Here is a 20,524-nt window from a genome sequence, read left to right as displayed (position 1 = left end):
TAACATCTGTGACATTCTCATGATTAAAATGAAGCATGATCAACGGCTCACTTCTCCAGGGTTTCTGCTTTTTTTAAATAATAAAATGTTGGAAAGGCACAGTAGGTCAGTCAGCACCTGAAAGACAAAGAGCTAGTTAATGTGAGGCACCTTGGGACCTTTTTATGCATTAAATTTGCTAAATAGCTGCAAATTGTTAATGTTTTGAGTGGGACTGATCATCAGAACCTGAAACATTTTCTCTTTCAGATGCCGACAGACCTGCCTTTCACTTACAGCATTTGCAATATTTTTTTCCGTTTTTCCTCAGATTGCCAGCATTTTTTTAATTGTCTACAGAAGATACTTTCATTGAAATAACGTTTTGAAGTATCACTATGTTTAAACACGATTTAAAATTCTCGCTAACTTTTATTTTCTGAAAGTTCAGTCATATTAGCATCTGCTAAATGCTGGGCATGGATGGGATGAAGTTGTAAAAAGCATCTACTTTAGTAGATTAATAGTTAACTGTCTTTGGCTGACTGCAATTGTATAATGAGAAACAGCATTAAATTTTGTGCAGGTTTTGGTGAGCAAGCTGAAGTGGTAATACTTCATCACATCATCCAACAGTTTCCCTGCTAGTTTATATGTTCCTTTCATCCTATGATTAAAGCAAACTCAAGGGCACCTTTTGGTAGGCAGGGGAATATTGTGCTGCCTTTACAATAGCTGGAAACTCATTACAAGCAGAAGTATTCAGATGGCTCCAAGTAAAAGGAGATAGTACAGCATATTAAAACAGTTTGGTGTCTCAGATTTGTGTCTGGCAATTTTACAGACTCATTTGGCACACATTTTGATCAGTAGTCTCCAGGCACATTGCCAGACCCACTTACTGTTTTAGTGGACTATAAAACAACATATTTTGAGTATAGCATGATCAAAGCTCCTCTAGAATTGCCAATTTTGTTCTGAGAAACCCCTGCAGCTATCTTTACATTTCACACTAAGTCACATCCATTTAAACTGATATACTTTCAATTTTCATCATTTAAAAAAAATGTATTCATTCATGGGCTGTGGGTGTTGCTGACAAGGCCAGCATTTATTGCCCATCCCTAATTGCCCTTGAGAAGGTGGTGGTGAGCCGCCGCCTTAAACCACTGCTGTTCGTGTGGTGAAGGTACTCCCATAGTGCTGTTAGGGAGGGAGTTCCAGGATTTTGACCCAGTGACGATGAAGAATCGGCAATATATTTCCAAGTCAGGATGGTGTGTGATTGGAGGGGAACTTGGAGGTGGTGGTGTTCCCATGCACCTGCTGCCTTTTTCCTTCTAGGCGCTAGAGGTCGCGGGTTTGGGAGGCGCTGTCGAAGAAGCCTTGGTGAGTTGCTGCAGTGCATCTTGTAGATAGTACACACTGCAGCCACGGTGCGCCGGTGGTGGAGGGAGTGAATGTTTAAGGTGGTGGATAGGTTGCCGATCAAATGGGCTGCTTTGTCCTGGAAGGTGTCCAGCTTCTTGAATGTTGTTGGAGCTGCACTCATCAGGCAAGTGAAGAGTATTTCATCACACTCCTTACTTGTGCCTTCTAGATGGTGGAAAGGCTTTGGGGAGGCAGAAGGTGAGTCACTTGCCACAGAATACCCAGCCAGTGACCTGCTCTTGTAGCCACAGTATTTATGTGGCTGGTCCACATAATGGTGAACTCCAGGATGTTGATGGTGGGAGGATTCGATGATGGTAATGCCATTGAATATCAAGGGGAGGTGGTTAGACTCTCTTGTTGGAGATGGTCATTGCCTGGCATTTGTGTAGCGCGAATGCTATTTACTACTTATTAGTCCAAACCTAGATGTTGTCCAAGTCTTGCTGCATGCGGGCACGGACCGCTTCATTATCTGAAGACTTTAAATGGGACTGAACACTGTGCAATCATCAGCGAACATCCCCACTCCTTACCTTATGATGGAGGGAAGGTCGTTGATGAAGCAGCTGAAGACAGTTGGGCCTAGGACACTGCTCTTAGGAACTCCTACAGTGATATCCTGGGGCTGAGATGATTGGCCTCCAACAACCACAACCATCTTCCTTTGTACTAGGTATGACTCTAGCCAGTGGAGAGTTTTTCCCCTGACTCCCATTGACTTCAATTTTACTAGAGCTGCTTGGTGCCACACACGGTGAAATGCTGCAGTTAAGGGCAGTCACTCTCGCCTCACTTCTGGAATTCAGCTCTTTTGTCTATGTTTGGACCAAGGCTGTAATTCGGTCTGGAGCCTGGCGGAACCTAAACTGAGCATCGGTGGGTAGGTTATTGGTGAGTAAGTGCCACTTGATAGCACTGTCGACGACACCTTCCATCGCTTTGCTGATGATTGAGAGTTGGGTGAAGGGGCTGTAATTGGATTTGCCCTGCTTTTTGTGGGCAGGACATACCTGGGCAATTATCCACTTTGTTGCGTAAATGCCAGTGTTGTAGCTGTACTAGAACAGCTTGGCTAGCTGCGTGGCTAGTTCTGGAGCACAAGTCTTCAGCACTATGGCCAGAATGTTATCGGGGCCCTTAGCATGATTGTAAACACTTGAGCCTTGTCTCTTGCACTCATCATTGAGGATGGGGATGTTCATTGAGCCTCTTACTCCTCCTGTTAGTTGTTTAATTGTCCACCACCATTCACAACTGGATGTGGCAGGACTGCGGAGCTTTGATCTGATCCGTTTGTTGTGGGATCACCTTAATTTAATAATATAACATCTTATTAAATTCCAGATCCCATGAAGACTCAGCAAATTATTCCGCTGAGCAACTGAGGCATACAGACCAGGAAGGTTTCCATGTTTGATCCTATCTGCCCTGAGTTAGCTGATCATGGTGACAGTGGCCGTAGCTGTGCTACAATTGGCCTCCAGACCCTGGGTTTTAGAAGGGGAAGGTCAATGAGGTTTGGTGCTCCTGATTGCTGCCCAGTGGCTCCTGCTGGAAGTGTGTGGATATTTCGTGAGGACAGGATCTGGCTTAACTGTAGTGCCCCCCTGCAGCAGAATAGCCTACTGACAGTCATTGTCAAAACTCACATGAATACTGGCCATTTGGGCAAGGGAGTAGAGGGTACTGTACCATCCAGCAAGGAGTCGATGCCTTTACTAGAGGAGAGAAAATTGGCAAAAATAGATCAAGGAGTATATACCACATCTGTAATCCAGTGCACATCAAGTAAAACCTGATCATTCATTCTAGTGTTGCATTGTATGGTTGATGTACAGCTCAGTATAAATTTCTGGACAGGATCAACTTAACAGAGGAGGTGATATTTGAGAGCAGAATATGGGTTTACTGGGATTCTTGTGTTGCTGATTCCCACGTCAATGTCACTCAGTTGGTAGCAACCCCAGAGTATACTTGTCAGATTCACTAAGACTGGTTGCTGGGCTCACTCGGTAAAACAAAAACGAATCTCATTGGCCACCATCTTGATTTTTAAAATTCATTCTCAGGATGCGGGCATCGCTGGCAAGGCCGGCTTTTGTTGCCCATCCCGGGTTGCCCTTGAGAAGGTGGTAGTGGGCCTTTTTGAACCGCTGCGGTCCATGTGATGAAGGTACTCCCACAATTTTGTTAGGTAAAGAGTTCCAGGATTTTGACCCAGTGACAATAAATAATCTTAACAAATCAGGGGCACTTTTACTTTGGACTGTTTCTGGCTTTACAAGACTCACATGTCACAAGTGGACAATGCTACACCTTTTAAACCCAATATAAAAGCTGATTAAAATGTTTTAATGATATAGAAGTTAGATTAGTGCACTACGGTGTTGCTTGATGTGCAAGTTCTGATTATAGATGTGCTGGGAATGGTTCCCTCCATCCATAGAGATACTGCTTTTTTTTAAATGAAAACCTTGCAAAATATATACTCTGTGTACAAAAGCAAAATACTGTGGATGCTGGAAATCTGAAATAAAAACAGAAAATGCTGGAAATACTCAGCAGGTCAGGCAGCATCTGTGGAGAGAGAAACAGAGTAAACGTTTCAGGTCGTTGACCCTTCGTCAGAACTGGAAAAAGCTGGAGATGGAACAGGTTTTTAAGCAAGTGCAAGGGCAGGGAAAGGGGGGAGGGGAGGAAAGAACTAAAGGGAAGGTCTGTGATAGGATAGAAGGCAGGGGAGGTTAAGAGACAAAAGGAATGATGGTGCAAGGCAAAAGGAGATGGTAATGGGACAAGTTAAGAAATAAAAAATGGCTCTAGATGAAGTGTAAATGGCACTGGCAGAATGAAAGACAGCTGCCATGTGAGAGAAATAAATAAATAAATAAAACAACCTGAAACGTTAACTCTGTTTCTCTCTCCACGGATGCTGCCTGGCCTGCTGAGTGTTTCCAACATTTTCTGTTGTTGTTTCAGATTTCCAGCATCCGCAGTATTATGCTATTGTAGTAAGAAGGGAAACTGGACTGAATACTTTCACCCGAAGAATAGAGTTTTGGAATAAGCTACCACGGATGGTTGTTGAAGTGGAGACTATAAATGAGATGATTTCTGGAGAGAGGAGAGATTAATGGAGATGAAAGTGGAGTTAGTTTGTGGAAAAGGGATAGGTTTACGGTCTTTTCCTGTTCCTAAAAATCCTTATATAATAGACTGGACCTGTAATTTTCTTATATATTGGTAAACGGGATCTTATTAATCCCAGACTGTACATGGAAATGTGCCATCAATTTGCACTCGACATCACAAGAGGCAATTAAACGCATCTTTTATTGTGTTTTTCCACAGTATATACAGGTGTTAAAATATAGGTTAACATGGGCTGCACAAAGGGGAACGTGTTCTCTTTGATCCTGGCTACTGTGGTTCTAACCGTCATGCTCTTACCCGGTGAGTGGAATTATTTTAACCACTTTAATATTTTATTAGAGATTTTCTATTTTCTTCTTGCATTTATGGTGATTAAATGGTACACATCTGCACCACATCTGGTCGAATATCCAAATTGTTCCTATTTCAAAGCCGATTGATGTATATTTAATTAGCAAATATGGCAATACACTTGCATGCAAAATTACATGACTTGCAAACATAATGGAGGATCAATATACAAAGAGACTTTAACAGTCAGTTTTCTTTTGTACAATACTGTATACTGAGCTATTTGTTGAAAATGCATTCTATTCTATGTAATAAAGTTACCCCAGAAAAAAAAATCTGCTATATTCCAGATTATGTTCTTGGACTTCCCCTCAGCTTTGCCTTGCTAGTCTTGATCCCAACCTCAAGAATGCTCTTTTATCAGCTATTTTTATTTAGTCCCCTGTGCTTTACATGTTTAAACCTGTCTTATTGAAATTGTGACCATCAAAATTTACACATTCAGTATAAAGTATCAACTGCTTTGACTGATAAAAAAAATACCCCTGAATATCAGAAGCCTATTTTTCACATTTAATATTTGATAGAAATAAAGATTCCTGTTTCAAAGAACCATGCAGCACAGAAAGGCACCATTCAGCCCATTGTGCCTGTACTGGCTATTTGAAACAGCTATCCAATTGGTCCCACTTCCCCATTCTTTCCCTATAGCCCTGCAATTTTTTCCTTTTCAAGTATATATCCAATTCCATTTTGAAGGTTACTATTGAATCTGCTTCCACCACCCTTTCAAAGTAGTGCATTCCAGAGCATAACAACTCACTGTGTTTAAAAAAAAATCTCATCTCCCCTCTGGTCCTTTTGCCAATTATCTTAAATCAACCAATGTATTTAAGTTCTGCAAATATAAAAACAAATGAACTCACCTCATTTAATAAATTAATTTGCCTCTTCTGTTGGGAACGCCCCCCCACCCATGCCATACACCAGTCCTTGACTGGGTGAAGACGGATGGCTGGTTCTTGGGCTTTTGCAGGAGCTGGTCGTGGGCTGGCTACAAGGACATACTCAAGAAAAGCTTGGTTTATTTGCCTTCTGTTTTCTTTCTCCTTTCTTTTCTTTAGAAAAGAGCTATGACTGTTCTTTAGTATCTTTCCATGCTGGCCTAGCCGTCATAAGAACTCATTGTGGAAAGTCATGTTGGGAGAGTGGGTCCATGTCCTACCACACTCAATATAAGTACATCAGTGAACTACACCACCGGGTACCTAAAATGAAGACATGCTTAATGTTTCTGTAGAATGTATTCTGCATTATATCCCATAAAGTTAACATTTTAAGAACAAAAATATGATGAACATTATACAGGAGTATAACACAGATTCTTTGTCCCACAGTTCATCCAATTCATTGAAATGTCTAAGATTTTTTAAAAAGGAGAGAAACTTGGTAACACAAGTCGCAGAGCAATGGGTTCCTGATTACTTGGTCATTGGTTCTGGTTCTATTTCGATCACCAGTCACTGCTAGAAGTAAGCCTGTGATAATAGTAACGTCCAGACTGTCTCATACCGAAATGGAGCCGAATACAATTCTGTCATTTATCCATAAAATAATGAAAATGAAAATAAAAATATTCTGGATTATATTGTTTATCAACTGCCAAATTGCTGCAATGAAATAATGTAATACTAGTCCTCTGTGATGTTATCTATCTTCAAGTCACTTGTCACAATGCCTGATCTACGCAACTGCCATTTTAATGTCCTCAGTATCTAACAGCAAAAAAATGACATCATTTAATTGGGGGAAACCCTATTTACTATATAATATATATGTATTATATGTGAATATAAATCCCTTGGAATGCGTTAAAGGATGTGCTGTAATTCAATCTCAATGTTGAGATGACCTTGACAAGCCAGTAACTATGTTAATGATACTAACTAAACTCCTCAACTAAATTACAGCTTTATAGCAAACTCCCACTCATTTTTTTTATTATTCCTTCTTGGGATGTGGGCATCACTAGCAAGGCCAACATTTATTGCCCATCCCTAGTTGCTCTTGAGCAGGTGGTGGTGAGGTGCCTTCTTGAACCGCTGCAGTCTGTGCGGTGAAGGTACTCCCCCAGTGCTGTTAGGGAGGGAGTTTCAGGATTTTGACCCAGCGATTGTTCTATACATTGTGCGATTGAGCATTGCTCCAGTTCTATTTAACCACTTTGCAATACTGCAAATTACTGGAAATATGCATATTATTAAAACTAAATCAAACCAAAATGAAGATACTGTTTAAAGACTGGACCCCTAAATTTGCAGAGAGAGAGAATAAAGAGTAAAACAATGATGATGGTTTGTCTGAGCAGTCTATTGAATCAGCTTTGAATCATTATAAAACAATATCTGTTTTTTTTGTTGCTAAGCCAAGTTTTTCTTTAAAAATAAAAATACGGAATAAACATCCAAAGCTCCTTACAGCTCTAGAAGGTTTTATTTCTATAATGCCTTGGGCAAATTGGATTAGCTTTGTAGTTTTAGGCTTGGCTTTCCATTAACAACTAACTCCTGCTGAGTTAGTTTTGGGACTAAAGGCTTAAAGTGTTTGAAGATTAATCCACTAAAATACCACCTGTAGCACTGAAACACGAGGATCCCACTGTGTGCACAGAATGTCCTATTTAGCAGGTAGTAGCTTTGCTCTTGTTCTTTCAGTCTGTCACATCTGGTTTGCCTTTTTTGCTGTTCTATTTCAGACACGCTGGAGGCTAACGTGCTGCGCCAGCTCTTTAAAAGGGATGGTAAGTAGCCCGCTGCATGCTAATAGAACACGGCAAGAACCATCCACGCAGCTAGCAATTACCGAGAGGAGAACAGTTTGTTTTCTTTCTAGTAAACTACCTATATTACTTAAAAAGCAGCAGGTCAGGGGATCCCCCCGATGATGCAGTTGGTAGCTGTACTGCCTAGTGTGGTATTAAGCCATACCGAGCAGGTAGGTCTCCGGTTTGATCTCTGCTCTGTGATCAGTTAGCTGATCATTGCTGGAACATATATAAGAACAGTCTAATTACCCTCAGAAAAGTCAACCAGGATTCCTGCTGTTGTTCGCTATCCAGTGACCCCTCCTGGAAATCAGTTGGTGTATTTCTCCCTTATTGTTACTATTAGTAAAGCACTATTTTAAATGGGCCATAGTTAAAACCTGGGTAATTTGATGGTGCACTTTGAATGTTTTCATTTTAAAAATCACAAAAGGAAAAGCGGCCCAACCATGGCTAACAAAAGAAATTAAGGATAGTATTAGATCCAAAGAGAAGTCATATAAAGTTGCCAGAAAAAGTAGCAAGCCTGAGGATTGGGAGCAGTTTAGAATTCAGCAAAAAAGGACCAAGAGATTGATTAAGAGGGGAAAAAAGAAAAAGATTAGTGAAGACAAATGTAGGTCCCTTACAGGCAGAAATGGGAGAATTTATAATGGGGAACAAGGAAATGGCAGAGCAATTAAACAAATACTTTGGTTCTGTCTTCACGGTAGAGGACACACATAACTTCCCAGAAATGTTAAGGAACCGAGGGCTAGATTTTCAGTTGCTAGCGCCAGCAGTTAGCGCCTTAAGAGAAGTGATTTTCGGGCGCTATGCGTGTAGCGCCCGTGCGCAGCGCAGTTTGCGCCCTGCCCCAAATTAAGTTGCCCGTTAGCGCCGGCGCAAAGTTTAGCGCCCGCCCGGATGCGCACGCAGAAAATGACGTCACATCCTCGTGCAACGCCCTTTGTGCGCCCCGATTCCAAACTTCAGTCGGACCGCCCCATTGTGCGGCTGGCGGCCGGAGCGTTTGGAAAAAGGAACGCAACACAACCAGCGCGGGCCCCGGGGGGCGCAAATTAAAGGGGACGTGCTCTCCAGTATAAAGGCCAGCCTTTTTTCAGAAAACACTCTTGTGCAACGCATTTCTGGAGACACAACAAGGAGGCTAGCTAACTGGTTTCAAGCAGCAAGAGCTCAGGTATTTTTGGACTCAGGCCAGAGCGCTGCAAGTGGCCTTTTGGAAATTTGAGTATTTGCCAGGATTTGATGGGGGTTGCATGGGGTGCCAACGCGGAGCTGCAGCTCCATGTCCGTAGGGCTCGCAGACGCATTGTGAGAGGGGCAGCCCTGGCTAGAGGCAGAGGGGGCTACAGGCGTCGGCCACGTAGGCCTTACCCAGTCAGGCTATACCGCCAGCAGCGCTCCTACCTAAACATGAGTGCCGCGCGATGTGTTAAAAGGCTCCGATTCCGAAAGGAGGTGATTGCAGAGATCTGCCACCTGCTTCGCCGAGATCTGCGGCCAAAGCTCAGGTGTAGGACGTCTCTGTCGGTGGAAGTGAAGGTGACGGTGGCATTGAACTTCTATGCCACCGGCTCCTTCCAATACGCTGCTGGGGACATAGCAAACATCTCCCAGTACGGCGCGCATCGCTGCATCCGCCAGGTGACCGAAGCACTGTTCAGAAGGAGAAGCCAATTCATCTCCTTCCCCATGGCCCTGGAAAGCCAGCATCAGCGCGCATTGGGATTTTCCAGACTCGGGGAATTCCCCTTGGTGCAGGGCGCCATTGACTGTACGCATGTGGCTTTGCGGGCCCCTCTGGAGCATGGCGAGCAGTATCGCAACAGGAAGGGCTACCATTCTCTGAATGTGCAGCTGGTGTGTGACCACAAGCAGCGCATCATGGCAGTCAATGCCAGCTTCCCAGGCAGCAGCCACGATGCCTTTATCCTGCGGCAGAGTACTGTGCATGACATGTTCCAGGCACAGCCTCCCCCAAGAGGATGGCTACTCGGGGACAAAGGCTATCCTTTGTGCACCTGGCTCATGACCCCGCTCCGCGCGCCCAGGACCGCTGCTGAAGAGGCCTACAACGAGAGCCATCAAACCACCCGCAACATCATCGAGCTAACTATTGGGGTCCTCAAGCAGCAGTTCCGCTGCCTTGATCGCTCCGGAGGAGCTCTCCAGTATTCGCCGGACCGGGTCTCCCAATTTGTGGTGGTTTGCTGCATGCTACACAACCTGGCTATCCGTAGGACTCAGGCACTGCCACCTGACGTTGGACCAGCACCTCAGGAGGAGGAGCAGGAGGAGCATGAGGAGGAGGAGGAGGAGGAGCAGGCGTACGTTCCCAGGAGGGAGCGACCAGGGCCAAGGGCCGCACGACGCCACCTTATTACACGGTACTTCTAAGCCCCCTGTCAGGGAATGGCCAGGGGCCATGAGGGAAGATGAATGCAGCCGCTCCGCAAGCCCTCAGCCGGCGAAGCCAACAAACACTAAGAAGAACAACCATGGAGACTGTATGAATAAAGATAATTTTTTATTACACAAAAATGAAAAGCCCTTCCCACATGAATCCCCAAAAACAATAAACGGGCCCCACAAAAAGCCCAACAAACGACTCACTCCCACAAACTGGGGAGGAGTCACTCCACCTTTCTTCAAACCGGGCCTCAACGTCGGCCTAACGCAAAAAGTAAGCCCTCCAACAACACAACCATGGGCAAAATAAAGATGCCCACCGCCATATAAAAGGAAAGCTGGCCACACCCTCTACTGAGTGGCCCGCGAGGGCGAGACCTTGCCCAGCCTTTTGCCTCCCCTGCCCAGCCTGCTGCTCCTTCGCAAGCTCTGCCCAGTGGCTGCTGCGAGGCTGGGGGAAGGCGCCTGAGGCTCAGATGCCCTTCCGCCAGATGCCGCTGGGGGGCGGCCTACACGGCGTTTGGGCCTCGAGGGGCCGTCTGCTGAGTGGCGCACCTGAGCCTGGCCACCATCAGCTGCAGCCGCTTGCCCTTGACGCCCCAGTGGGGGAATGGCGGCGACGGATGGCACAATGTGGGCCAGCTGGCGTCTGGGATGCGCTGGCTGGTGCTGTGGCGCGGTGGCACTCGGCCGGGCCCGCACTGCAGGATCCGCAACAATCAGCCGAGGGGCGGCTTGCTGGGATGGTCCAGCGCGGCGGCTGCCCTGGCGATGCCTGCCTGAGACAGCGCGTGTGGCAGCAGTGAGTGCCCCTGTTGTCCTGGTGTGCGCGCGCATCACATCCGCCAGGGTCTTGACGGCATCAGTCAGCATGCGGCCACTCGCGGCAGTTGCTGCCCCGAACTCGCGCACACTGGTCGCCAGCGACTCGATGGCCTCAGGCATGCGCCCCACCACGCTCATGAGCTCCGTGTGGCGCCGGTCCGAATCCTCGGCCATCTTATCCAGCTTCCGCACCTCCTCCGAGGTGAAGGTGTCCGGACTGGAGTCGCGACTCTCCCGCTGGGGAGGAGGGGGCCGAACTAGGGGACCCTTGCCACGTTGGTGGCGGCGAGTGTGCCGATCAGCAGCACTCCCCTCTGATCCTTCCCCCCTTTGGGGGGAAGGCCGCGGGCCACGCGCACGGCTCCTGGGTGGCTGGACGCCACTGGTCCCAGAAGCTGCATTGCCCTGCGACAGTTCCTCCAGGCGCTCGTCCAGTGAGGAGGTGTCAAGCATTTCCTCCTCTCCTGCGGGACGTGACTGTTCCCCCGATGGTCCGGCTTGCTCCTCCTCCTCCTCCTGCTCGGAGGTGCTGTCACTGGCAGCTTCAGGGTCCTGGTCGTCACCAGCTGAAAGCAGGAATGCACAAGAGTAGCTTCAGAGTGAGGAGACGGCGTCAGCGAGGGAGTTAGGACTGGTGGCATTCAGCGCATTGGTGGGACAGTGGCAAAGGAGGTAGCTCGGATGGGCCAGTGCGACGCGAGAGGGCCAAAAGGCGAGGTCCTTACCATTGCCGGGCAGTGGAGGGTCGCATACTCCGCACGCTGTGGGGACGATCACACGGGCTCCCATGAGCACACACACGCGCTCCTCCAGCCGAGTGAGCTTCTGCAGCTTGGCGCGGCCACCCCTGGCATGGGCCTGGCGATTAAAGGCTACTTTAGCCTGCAAGAGAAAGGACGGGCTGTAAGTGCGCAGTGTAGCCCTGATGTAGTGTGCACTGCCTCCCATGGTGGAATTGCTTGGCCAGAGTGAAGCCCTGATGTAGTGTGCACTGCCTCCCATGGTGGAATAGCTTGGACAGAGTGAAGCCCTGATGTAGTGTGCACTGCCTCCCATGGTGGAATAGCTTGGACAGAGTGAAGCCCTGATGTAGTGTGCACAGCCTCCCATGGTGGAATAGCTTGGCCAGAGTGTAGAGTGCCGAATGGCCAATTGATGCTCATGACTGTCCCAATGCTGCTGGCTGAGGGCTGGCCAATAGGACTTTCAGCTCCCTTTGCCCATCATGTCAGGTGTACATGCAAGAATGAGGAGGAGACTGGAAAGGGTACTCACCCTGACAATCCTGGTCAGGTCGTTGTATTTTTTACGACATTGTTTGTGGGTCCTGGGGGCATCGCCGGTGAACGTCACCCTCTGGGCGATCTGCTTCCAGGCTTTGGTGTAGTCGTGGTGGGTTGGATTCCTCCCACTCTCTGGGAACAAGATCTTGCGCCTCACCTCCAGAGCTGTGACCATTATGTCCAGATCACCCTCTGAGAAGCGCAGGGCACGCTGACGGGCCTTCTCTGGCGTTGCCATGACTCCCTGGGGCTGAGCAGCAGTGTTGAGGCCTCTTTGCAAGGCTGCAGTGTGCAGGGCGTGGCAGCAGACCAATTCGTCCCTTCCCCCTTTAACAGCTGGCCGGCGCCACGGGGTCTGCTGTCAGTCCAAAAATGACCGCACCCGCGCTGCGCCCCGCCTGGGCGCTATCCCTCTGGACCGCCGGCTTAGCGCCTAAAGATAGTAGTGGAACGCCTCTTTTAGCGCTCCACCAACCTCTTAGGGCGAAGCCACTGAATTCCCGGCAACAGGGCGCTACTTTGGGGCGGGCGCTAACTTCGGGCGGGCGCTAAGGTTAGCGCCCCAAAACTGCCTATACTGAAAATCTAGCCCCAAGAGTCTAGTGAGAAGGAGGAATTAAAGGAAATTAGTATTAGTAAAAAAAATAGTGCTGAAGAAATTAATGGGTCTGAAAGTTGATCAATCCCCAGGGCCTGACAATCTGCATCCCAGAGTACGAAAAGAGGTAGCCATGGAAATAGTGGCTGCATTGGTTGTCATCTTCCAAAATTCTATAGATTACGGAACAGTTCCTGCAGATTGGAGGGTGGCAAATGTAACCGCACTATTTACAAAAGGAGGGAGAGAGAAAACGGGGAACTACAGACCGATTAGCCTAACATCAGTAGTAGGGAAAATGCTGGAGTCTATTATAAAGGATGTGATAACAGGACACTTAGAAAATATCAACGGGATTAGACAAAGTCAACATGGATTTATGAAAGGGAAATCATGTTTGACAAACCTGCTGGAGTTTTTTGAGGATATAACTGGTAGAATAGATAAGAGAGAACCAGTGGATGTGGTGTATTTGGATTTTCAGAAGGCCTTTGATAAAGTCCCACATAAGAGGTTAGTGTGCAAAATTAAAGCACATGGGATTGGGGATAATATACTGGCATGGATTGAAAATCGGTTAACAGACAGGAAACAGAGAGTAGGAATAAATGGGTCTTTTTCGGGGTGGCAGGCAGTGACTAGTGGGGTACCGCAGGGATAAGTGCTTGGTCCCCAGCTATTCACATATATATCAATGATTTGGATGAGGGAAACAAATTAATATTTCCAAGTTTGCTGACGGCACAAAACTATGTGGGATTGTGAGTTGTGAGGAGGATGCAAAGAATCTTCAAGGTGATTTAGACAAGTTGAGTGAGTGGGCAAATACATGGCAGATGCAGTATAACGTGGATAAATGTAAAGTTATCCACTTCGGTTGGAAAAACAGAAAGACAGAGTATTATTTAAATGGCAATAGATTGGGAAATGTTGATGTACAAAGGGACCTGGGTATCCTTGTACACCAGTCACTGAAAGCAAACATGCAGGTGCAGCAAGCAGTTAGGAAGGCAAATGGCATGTTGGCCTTCATTGCAAGAGGATTTGAGTACAGGAGCAAGGATGTCTTACTACAGTTATACAGGGCCTTGGTGAGACCACACCTGGAGGACTGTGTGCAGTTTTGGTCTCCTTACCTAAGAAAGGGTATACTTGCCATAGAGGGAGTGCAGCGAAGGTTCCCCAGACTGATTCCTGTGATGGCAGGACTGTCGTATGAGGAGAGATTGGGTCGACTTGGCCTGTATTCACTAGAGTTTAGAAGAATGAGAGGGGATCTCATTGAAACGTATAAAATTCTGACAGGGCTAGACAGACTAGATGCAGGGAGGATGTTTCCCCTGGCTGGGGGGTCTAGAACGAGGGGTCACAGTCTCCGGATACAGGGTAGGACATTTAGGACTGAGGTGAGGAGAAATTTCTTCACTCAGAGGGTGGTGAACCTGTGGAATTCTCTACCACAGAAGGCTGTGGAGGCCAAGTCACTGAATATATTTAAGAAGGAGATAGATAGATTTCCAGACAGAAAAGGCATTAAGGGGTATGGGGAGAGAGCGGGAATATGGTATTGAGATAGAGGATCAGCCATGATCATAATGAATGGCGAGCAGGCTCGAAGGGCGTAATGGCCTACTCCTGCTCCTATTTTTCTATGTTTCTGTAAAATGACAGGCCACAACATAACCGGGCATTCTATATTCAAAATTAGCTTATTTCTTGCCACTTTCCTCTTAGGTTGTTTATTCCTTGCTGTGGTATGGTTCACTAGTTACATGGCACCCTCTGGTACCTCACCCAAGTGGCCATTATTCATGTGTGGACCTTGACGGTGAGCGTTGGGAATGCTATTCGACCTTGAGGTGAGATCACAGCCAAGCCTGATCATTCTCGCCTAACATCTATAGACATGCACTTCCGGCAAGGGATGCTGTTTCATGAATAGCAAAGGGAACCTTGGTTGACTTTCCCCTCCCATGCCCAGGGACATAGTTGTAGCGACAGGTGGCATAGGGCAGCACGGTGGCATAGTGGTTAGCACTGTTGCCTCACAGCGCCAGGGACCTGGGTTCAAATCCGGCCTTGGGCGACTGTCTGTGTGGAGTTTGCACATTCTCCCCGTGTTTGCGTGGGTTTCCTCCGGGTGCTCCGGTTTCCTCCCACAGTCCAAAGATGTGCGAGTTAGGTTGATTGGCTATGATAAATTAACCCTTAGTGTTAGGGGGATTAAATACGTGGGGTTACGGGGATAGGGTGGGATATGTGTTGGTGTAGGGGTTACGGGGATCGGGTGGGATATGTGTCGGTGCAGGCTCGATGGGCCGAAATGGCCTCTATCTGCACTGTGGGGTTTCTGTGATTCTGTTCTGTGATTCTGTGACACTACAACCAGCAAACTGATCAAGGAGCAAACCTTGTATGGTTCAGCCACTAACTGGATAGATTGATTGAGCTATTGAGGGACCCCCTTATTTATTTAAGTTAGCATTTGTTTTAAAATCATTCCTTAAATAATAGGAACTTAATGAGTTTAATTTACTTTCAAACACAATAAATTCTTCATTGTCCAGAAATGACATTGGTTGAGATCTTAAGTATCTTGCATATATTTATGTCCTAGTGTTTTGACACCAGTACCTGCTTTTTGACTTGTATGAGCTAACAGCACTGAGTTATACCGCTGTCTGTGCACTGGTTTGTTCTGGAAAAAGTGGAACTCTGTGTGGTAAACCACTGTTTGTATACTGTTTGCATTCCATTGTGTACATGCCTGGACATGCCTCGGCTGACTCCTCCCACAAGTCCTAGTATAAAGGTGGCTGCTCCCCAGCCCTTTGTATTTCTGGACCGGTCGACCACTCGAGGCAGACCTCCATTCTTTTGTTAATAAAAGCCTTTAGTTACTCTTCTAACTCTCAGTCTTTTATGAGTAATTGATAGCGCATCAATTTTATTAACAAAATTTTTATAATGGAAAAGATCCTCACACCAGCATGCCTGGACTTAAATCATCGGGAGGCGGACTCATCCACCAAGTTTACTCACTGGCTTAAGTGTTTCGAAAAATTCCTGACCGCCTCCGAAGCAATCAAATCGGAAGAGGACAAACTGGATGTCCTGACCTCCAAAGTGAACCACCGAGTGTACTCGGTCATCCAAGACGCGACCTCATACGCGGATGCTATCAAGCTCCTCAAGGACCAGTACACGCGCCCAGTGAACAAAGTGTACGCCAGGCACCTTCTGGGGAGTCGTAAACAACAACCTGGGGAATCGACCGTGGAATATCTTCAGGCACTGTCCGTGCTTGGCCGGGCCTGTGGGTGTAAGGATGTAAAGGCCGCCGTGTACACAGAGGAACTTATCCGGGACGCTTTTGTAGCGGGCCACAGATCCAATTACACCCGACAGCGACTGTTGGAGCAGAGTGACCTCAACCTCAACAAGGCCTCTGAACTCGCACTATCATTGGATGCAGCCTACCAGGGCATGGATGCCTACTCCTCTGCACCGTGGACGCCGCGGGGAACGACAGCCTGGGACACGGTAGGACCGCCTCATAGCGCCGTGCCACCCCAGCCACACCCCAGCAACGGCCCAACTACCGCAGCAGTGTCCCAAGGCCAGACAGCAATGCCCCAAGGCCAGAAATGCTACTTCTGTGGCCAGGCAAAACACCCCAGAGCGCGCTGCCCGGCGAAAAACGCGATCTGCTCGGGCTGCGGGAAGAAGGGACACTATGCTAGCGTCTGCAGGGCCAAAGCCAACCCGAACCCCAGCAGCGCCGCGTGTGGGCCATGCGGGCCGCCATCTTGGGCCTCCTCGGCCATGTGCGAATCACCGGTACAGCAGCCATTTTGGACGCCTCCAGCCACATGGGGATCATGGACGCCGCCATCTTGGACGACAGCCGGGACGCAGCAGGCCCCCGACACCGCCTCATCTGATACCCGCAGCGACACACCGACCCCTACGCTGGCATCCGTTACACTGGACCAAGCGAGACCGCACCAACTGGCCAGTTCCACAATGGACATTAAGGTAAATGGTCACGATACAATCTGCCTTTTTGACTCTGGGAGCACGGAGAGCTTCATCCACCCTGACACGGTGCGGCGTTGCTCTCTCCCAGTCCTGCCTGCGCACCAGCGGATTTCTATGGCCTCCGAGTCCCAGTCAGCGGACATTGGCGGCTACTGCGTGGTGACACTCATAGTAGACGGGACTGTGTACGATAATTTTAAACTTCTGGTCCTGCCCGACCTCTGCGCTGCCGTTCTACTGGGGTTAGATTTTCAGTGCCACCTTAAAAGTGTTACGATGGCGTACGGTGGACCCCTCCCCCCACTCACAGTCCGCAGCCAGCAGCTTCCAAATTGCCCGCCGCGCACCAGGTGCAACCTCTCCACACTCCAAGTCACCCCCCCCCCCCACTGTTCGCTAACCTCACCCCCGACTGTAAGCCCATCGCCACAAAGAGCAGACGATACAGCGCCGGGGACAGGGTTTTCATTAAAACCGAAGTGGAGCGGCTCCTGAAGGAAGGGATTATTGAGGGCAGCCCCTGGCGAGCCCAGGTTGTGGTCGTTAAGACCGGCGAGAAGCAGCGCCTGGTCATCGACTACAGCCAGACAATAAATCGCTACACCCTACTGGACGCTTACCCACTCCCCCGCATAGCTGATATGGTCAATCAGATCGCGCAGTACCGCGTCTTCTCGACCATTGACCTGAAATCAGCATACCACCAGCTCCCTATCTGCCCTGAGGACCGCCAGTATACTGCCTTTGAGGCAAACGGCCGCCTCTATCACTTCCTTAGGGTTCCCTTTGGCGTCACCAACGGGGTCTCCGTCTTCCAAAGGGAGATGGACCGGATGGTAGATCAAAATGCGTTGCAGGCCACTTTCCCATACCTGGACAATGTGACCATCTGCGGCCGTGACTTGCAGGACCATGACGCAAACCTCGAAAAATTCCTCCGCACCGCCCAACTCCTGAACCTGACATATAACAAGGAGAAGTGCATATTCCGCACAAACCGCCTCGCCATCCTTGGCTGTGTTGTGGAACACGGAGCCATCGGTCCCGACCCCGACCGGATGCGTCCCCTTATGGAACTCCCACTGCCCCACTGCCTCAAGGCCCTGAAGAGGTGCCTAGGGTTTTTCTCCTATTACACCCAGTGGGTCCCCTACTATGCGGACAAGGCCCGTCCGCTGATCAAGTCCACCTCTTTTCCCTTGACGGCAGAGGCCCGCTTAGCCTTCCACCGTATCAAGGAGGACATCGCCAAAGCCACCATGCACGCAGTGGACGAATCCATCCCCTTCCAGGTGGAAAGCGACGCGTCCGACTTTGCCCTGGCCGCTACCCTCAATCAGGCGGGGAGACCCGTGGCCTTCTTTTCACGAACCCTCCAGGGCCCGGAGACCAGACACTCCGCTGTTGAGAAGGAGGCCCAGGCTATTGTGGAGGCTGTGCGTCATTGGAGGCACTACCTGGCCGGAAAACGATTTACCCTGCTCACTGACCAGCGTTCAGTCGCTTTCATGTTTAACAACAAGCAGAGGGGCAAAATCAAAAATGACAAGATCTTGAGGTGGAGAATCGAACTTTCCACCTACAATTACGAGATCTTGTACCGGCCCGGGAAGCTCAACGAACCCCCGGATGCTCTATCGCGTGGCACCTGCGCCAGCGCGCAGATCGATAGACTGCGGGCCCTCCACAATGACCTCTGCCACCCGGGGGTCACCAGGTTCTTCCACTTCGTCAAGGCCCGCAACCTACCTTACTCCATTGAGGAGGTCAGGACCATGACCGGGAACTGCCAAGTCTGCGCTGAGTGCAAACCGCACTTTTATAAACCAGACAGGGCCCACCTGATAAAAGCCACTCGCCCCTTCGAGCGCCTGAGCGTCGATTTTAAAGGGCCTCTCCCCTCCTCCGACCGCAACGTGTACTTCCTCAATATTATTGATGAGTACTCCCGTTTCCCGTTCGCCATCCCCTGCCCGGACATGACCAGTGCCACGGTCATTAAATGCCTAAATTACCTCTTCACCCTGTTCGGTTTCCCCAGCTATATCCATAGCGACCGGGGCTCATCGTTTATGAGCGACGAACTCCGTCAGTACCTGCTAACTAGGGGTATTGCCACAAGCAGGACCACTAGTTACAACCCCCGGGGGAACGGACAGGTGGAAAGAGAAAATGCGACAGTTTGGAAGGCCGCCCTGCTAGCCTTAAAGTCTAGGGGCCTTCCAACCTCCCGCTGGCAGGATGTGCTACCCGATGCGCTCCACTCTATTCGGTCACTGCTCTGCACTGCCACTAACGCCACCCCTCATGAGAAAATGTTTGTCTTCCCAAGGAAGTCCACATCGGGGACATCGCTACTGCCATGGCTGACGTCCCCAGGGCCGGTCCTACTGAGAAGACACGTGAGGACCCATAAAACGGACCCCCTGGTCGAGAGGGTCGACCTCCTCCACGCCAACCCCCAGTACGCTTACATTGCGTACCCGGACGGGCGGGAGGACACAGTCTCCATAAGAGACCTTGCACCCTCGGGGGCTGCAGTAACCCACTACCCACTACCACCCCCCCCCACGATCCGATATCCAGCCCCAGCAGACGGCAGGCCTGGGTCCCGCGACCCGCTCAACATCTACGAGGACGACACGCCAGCGCCACAGCCTACGCGGGACTTGATGCCGGAAGCTTCACTACCCCCGCCGTCGCCACGCCGATCACAGCGGCAGACAAGACCTCCAGAGAGACTCCAATACACTAACTTTTAATACACTTCACCCCGCCGGACTCAATTTTAAACAAGGGGTGAATGTGGTAAACCACTGTTTGTATACTGTTTGCATTCCATTGTGTACATGCCTGGACATGCCTCGGCTGACTCCTCCCACAAGTCCTAGTATAAAGGTGGCTGCTCCCCAGCCCTTTGTATTTCTGGACCGGTCGACCACTCGAGGCAGACCTCCATTCTTTTGTTAATAAAAGCCTTTAGTTACTCTTCTAACTCTCAGTCTTTTATGAGTAATTGATAGCGCATCACTCTGTACATGAGCAGAGTTCTGATAACTGGTCTCCATGTGCTGGTGGCATTTTTAGTGATATTGATGAACAGTCAGCTCTTGGTTAACATTAGAAAGTTTAAATATGATGTTTAAAATGTTTGCTTCAGTTGGAGATCTGTTAAAACGAATAGTGCTGAGGTGACTGAACCTGTACTACAGATTCTCCACCGATTTGGGTTGTGCTGACACACAATCTGCAGTATGTCCGGCACATTAAATGAACGCCTGCTCCTGTTATATTCTCTGCTTATTGGAAAAAAATTGCAAATTCTTAATGAGCTCAGATTCCTGAATGGCTTTTCTAACTACCTGCCAATAGTCGATATGTATGTCTGGCTGAAGATGAATTTGGTACCAGCCAGACACCACAGCAATTAGTCTTCAATGTGTCGATTTTTCCCTCAGTGGGAAGTTATGTTGTGCAGTCTGGAGAGAACTAATAAAATAATGCCCATATGGGGGAGGCTGATTGATTTTTGGACTGTGGCTAAATTTAGACTAAGTATATTACCTAATTTTCATGGTTTATTTTCCTAATGTTGTGGAGCCTTCTTATTCCTATCAACTTTTAACTCTCTATCAAGATCAAATGCTTCCAAGACTTGAATACTATTCCAAAATCTGGGAA

At 48.5% G+C, this 20,524-nt stretch overlaps 1 protein-coding gene across 3 annotated transcripts in view; it reads left to right on the top strand.

Annotated features, from left to right (window-relative positions):
• The window catches only part of LOC147115931 (uncharacterized), a 42,774-nt gene that overhangs the window by 10,549 nt on the left and 11,701 nt on the right, over positions 1-20,524 (top strand). For all 3 annotated transcript variants that reach the window (XM_085990584.1, XM_085990583.1, XM_085990581.1), the window contains exons 2-3: positions 4,765-4,866; positions 7,613-7,657. In XM_085990584.1, coding sequence (XP_085846710.1) covers positions 4,794-4,866; positions 7,613-7,657 — 118 coding nt within the window. In that variant the 5' untranslated portion in view covers positions 4,765-4,793. The remainder of the gene's footprint in view (positions 1-4,764; positions 4,867-7,612; positions 7,658-20,524) is intronic.

This window comes from Somniosus microcephalus, chromosome 6, assembly GCF_052327205.1.
Source record: "Somniosus microcephalus isolate GS21.2 chromosome 6, FLI_Smic_1.0, whole genome shotgun sequence".
NCBI classification, from domain to species: domain Eukaryota; kingdom Metazoa; phylum Chordata; class Chondrichthyes; order Squaliformes; family Somniosidae; genus Somniosus; species Somniosus microcephalus.
The sequence above is the reverse complement of the archived record's forward strand: the minus strand, read 5'-3'. Positions and strand labels throughout refer to the sequence as shown.